Below are 4,163 nucleotides of genomic sequence, written 5' to 3' on the forward strand. Positions count from 1 at the left end.
AATAAACGTGACGTCGCAAGAGCAATTGCTCTGAGGAATTGCAGTTTGTTACTAACCCTTCACGAGTTCCTTCCATAGTTATCATTACCGATGTGCGTAGTTTGATAAATGTTAGATGCTGGGAGTGGAGTCCAAATTAGTTTTTACGAAACGCTGGCGGTTCTCATGTTTCTAGTTAGTCAACTTTCAAAGCCCACCTGAGAAAACGCTGGGCGATACCACGTCAGTAAATATATCTCCACTTGGACAAAGTGCTATTTAATTCAGCAGTTTGGACCATGCAGCACAAAGAACAGCCTAAAACACACACACACACACCTGACAACCCTCACAGCCTGTAAAACAACAGCACAAAGTCATTGTTCCTGGGGACAATAAGTAGAATGTGTTTCTGTGTGTAGATAACAGAATAGGATACAGCAGAAGATTTATGTGTTAATTGGAAGAACTGCAGGAGGCGGGGACTGAATATAATTAGGGGGGTGGATATTTGTCAGGAACAGGTTAGGTCGGCCTCTCAGGTGAAACTCCTTACATACACCTGCTAACATTCCTGAAACTTTATTCCCCTGCGTCTATCAGGTAAACTCATTCTAGTTAGTTATATCACCTTCCTGGATGATTACAAACAGCATATTTCGGGGCTATTTACCTGCCTGAAGGATTATAGTTACACCTTACTGGACTATCCCCTTACCTGGATCCTTGTAACACCCTTCTCTGAGCTAGTGACCTACCTGTACTCAGACAGGTCTCTCTCCTCACCTGGACCCTCACAGATTCCTTTCTGAGCTGCCTGGACCTTCACAGAAAGAGGGGGGGACTTTATTTTAGGAATGGAAAAACACCTCTTCTACCTTGTGTTGTTGCTGGCAGGTAAGTGACACAACTCTTTGCAGTGCTACTAGGCTGGGTAACCTGTATGTAACGTGTAGCGTCAGGCTGGAGCCTCTCTTGGAAAATCTGGTTTGTTTTTTTTTCAAATGTTGTGTTTGGGGTTTGCAGGTCTCTGGGTGTTTTGTGGAGTCTGAACGGCTGAGTGCACTAATTGGAAGTGTTTAGGACTTTGGTATTCCAGGTTAATTATGCATTGCCTTCTTTCTGCTGTATGTAGGGATACTTTAATTTATATGGCTCAGTGCGGTGTTATAAAATATACCTCCCAACTGCTCTGATCTAGGTGGTACTCTCCTGCGGATCAGTTGTGTGATACGCACTTCTGATGGGTGACCTTTCAATGCTGAGCGTACCTTGGCATTGAAAGGGTGTTATTTGGGGAAGGCTGTTTGGGGCGACCCAGAACTTTTGAAAGCCGTAGGACCACCACCCCACTGGGGAAGTAGCAATCACCAATGGGACAGACCACATCTCCTCCTAGTGCGCACGCCACTGTGAAGCCCTCACGCTGTCCTGATTTGGGGAAACCAAAAGCCTGAAGGTATGTTTAAAGGTACCTCCCAAAATCCCAATAAACCATACAAAATGGATGTAGATAAATGCAATAGGAAGTAAATATTATAATCTATTATAATCCACTTAAGTAACTCTATGACCAATGCGGTCAAGTTAAATCTATATTCATTATGGCCATGACCCAGCTCTCTGATCCTGTCCTGGTGACCTTCAGTCAAACACTACCCTGAACCTCCCACAATGTCCCTGTATAATTCGGATGTGCAGATTTGTGACACTTATTGGTCAGAGGCCATTACTGCTATGACTTTAATTCTCCTCCTTCTACGTGAAGACCGTTTCTAATAAGGAGTGGGAAGTTATTGACTTTGACCTATTGCTCAACGGCAGTGATTACAGATTAGCTCAGACGGTATGTAAGTAATTGTGGGGTTTATTGTGCGTGGATGGCTTGTTCTGTAATGTGAGTCTCTCTGTACATCCTGTACTCTCGGAAGAGAATTTGGACTCCTCTTCCTACATGGTCATAAATTGGCCAGTGGTGTCTTCTAGTATCGGTTACAATAAATGTTATTTACTTCCGGATTCCACAGATTGTCATCCAATCACAGGCCTCTTGCCCACTTTTGAATTCTGATTTTTGAATGTTCTTGTAAAGGAAATGTTGGGAGGTGCTGTAGACTGTGGTAACAGAAACCCCACACTTTGACTTAAATAAGCTTTCTTCAAAAAACCATTAAACCGCATCTATCTCATGTTTTGTTAATTTAAGATACCATATTCATAGACGTCAACACTTAAATACACATCGCCTGGTAGGAATGAAGGAGAGACGGTGGATGGGTGAGAAATTAAACCATACTATCTACTTTCCTGGAGGGTCCAAGAGACTCCCAAAATTTGGGTAGTTCTCTCAGACCCATGTGAGAACAAGTTTGTCCAAGTGAATTGGGTGGGACTGTGGCTTCAATGACACTATTTGCTGCAAATTGTGCCATTTTGGCCCCAGGCCACCCTGTTGCTCTTGAAGGGGAGGTTTTAGAAGATGGTAAGTGTGGACCAGTCATTGGCTGCAAGACTGGCAGCTGTTGGCGACCCTGACTGTACTTGACCATTTATCTCAACCCAATCTCCTTCCTCTTCTGGTTCTGGAGAAGGCTTGTGCTGAATGGCCACAAAATTAGTTTAAATGACCCTTACCCTAAATACATAGATGGGTGTTACAGCCAGGAAAGCAGAAGTGGTACTGTGCGGTTGTCTATACATCTAGTGTAAAACTGTTACTGACATCCAGCTAACAAAACAAGAAAAGCGACATTATGCATCTGTACAGAATAAGAAAGATACAGAGACTGACATCCAGCTTACCAGAGGGGAATTTCAGCCATGGATGTCAGTAGGACTTTGTAATTACCTATATAGCCAGTTGTCACCCAGTATGTCTTCCCCAGCAGCATACAGGACAAGAGAAGTAGCACTGAGCATTTAATCTAAATATAGGTTATTTTTGTTCTCCAAGGACAAAGGTTCTGTTCTTTCTTTATAAATGTGAAACCTGCCCTGTAAGTGCCCAGGGCAGTGACAAGAAATGCTCCGTGTGCAGAAGTTATTGTAAGAACATATCATAGTAAGTGTCTTGGTGAGAATAAACCTAATTTCCATTGTGTGCAGGTATTGGGTGAAGGACTAGGTGGGTTGTGTTCCTGACACATTTTCCCACAATCATTGTCAGACGTCCTCGCTGATGAGTAATCTTGTTGTCATGTTGCTGTGAGATGTGTAATCGGGGTTCAGTGTTGCACTGAACACCCCTAGATCTGAGTACAGACTAATGTCCCTTACACCAGGGGCGCTCTTACCCACTGCACCTGATTTTTATGGCGATTGGCACCATTAGGGGTGATCAGTCTGGAATACAGGCACTTGGTGTGAATACAGCTGTCTCTACCCACAAAGCTATGAACATGCAGATGGCAGTGTGAGGGCTGCTGGGGGTACATAGGTAGATCTATAAACGTCACCTATCATGGTTCTAATAACAATATCTGAGGGGAAGAATTTATTGACCTAGACACTTTCAGCCTCCGACCTCACATCTGTATGATCAGACGGGGGCAGGGTGGCTACAAGACCCTTTTAAATAATAAGCAGTAAAATAAAAGCAATGGTCTGTGGCACAATGTTCTGGTTTTTCCTATTTATACCCTATACTGAGACGATGTAATCCAGACGTCCCTGGGGCCATATAGCAGCAATGCGGGTTGAGTTGACATTAGTGTAGAATAGAGAACACATTTTTACTGAAGCGTTGACTGGCTGGGGGGGGTGAAGGGTGCACCCTGTGCGACTGGTTGGTGGGGGGGTGGAGGGTGCACCCTGTGTGACTGGTTGGTGGAGGGTGCACCCTGTGTGACTGGTTGGTGGGGGGGTGGAGGGTGCACCCTGTGTGAGTGGTTGGTGGGGGGGTGGAGGGTGCACCCTGTGTGACTGGTTGGGGGGGGGGGGTGGAGGGTGCACCCTGTGTGACTGGTTGGTGGGGGGGGGGGGGGGTGGAGGGAACACCCTGTGTGACTGCACAAATTAATTATCTCCCAGGATCTAGGTGCTTTTTGAAGTCGCACATTGCTGACCTCCTTATATATAATTCAGGTGTCTGGAATATCTGGTTAGCAATTTGCAAGAACACACATCAAATATTGTCCTAGTGGATTATAGTGGGTGTCTGAGAGATGTGCTGTATACTGTACTGC

The 4,163-nt window shown here is 44.9% G+C and overlaps 1 protein-coding gene across 1 annotated transcript in view; it reads left to right on the top strand.

Annotated features, from left to right (window-relative positions):
- Positions 1-504: 504 nt before the first annotated feature.
- LOC142097210 (prostasin-like) overlaps positions 505-4,163 on the top strand; it is a 21,381-nt gene continuing 17,722 nt past the window's right edge. Inside the window, exon 1 of the mRNA XM_075178859.1 lies at positions 505-876. Coding sequence (XP_075034960.1) covers positions 837-876 — 40 coding nt within the window. The 5' untranslated portion in view covers positions 505-836. The remainder of the gene's footprint in view (positions 877-4,163) is intronic.

The sequence above is a fragment of the Mixophyes fleayi genome, chromosome 7 (assembly GCF_038048845.1).
Source record: "Mixophyes fleayi isolate aMixFle1 chromosome 7, aMixFle1.hap1, whole genome shotgun sequence".
Classification (NCBI taxonomy): domain Eukaryota; kingdom Metazoa; phylum Chordata; class Amphibia; order Anura; family Limnodynastidae; genus Mixophyes; species Mixophyes fleayi.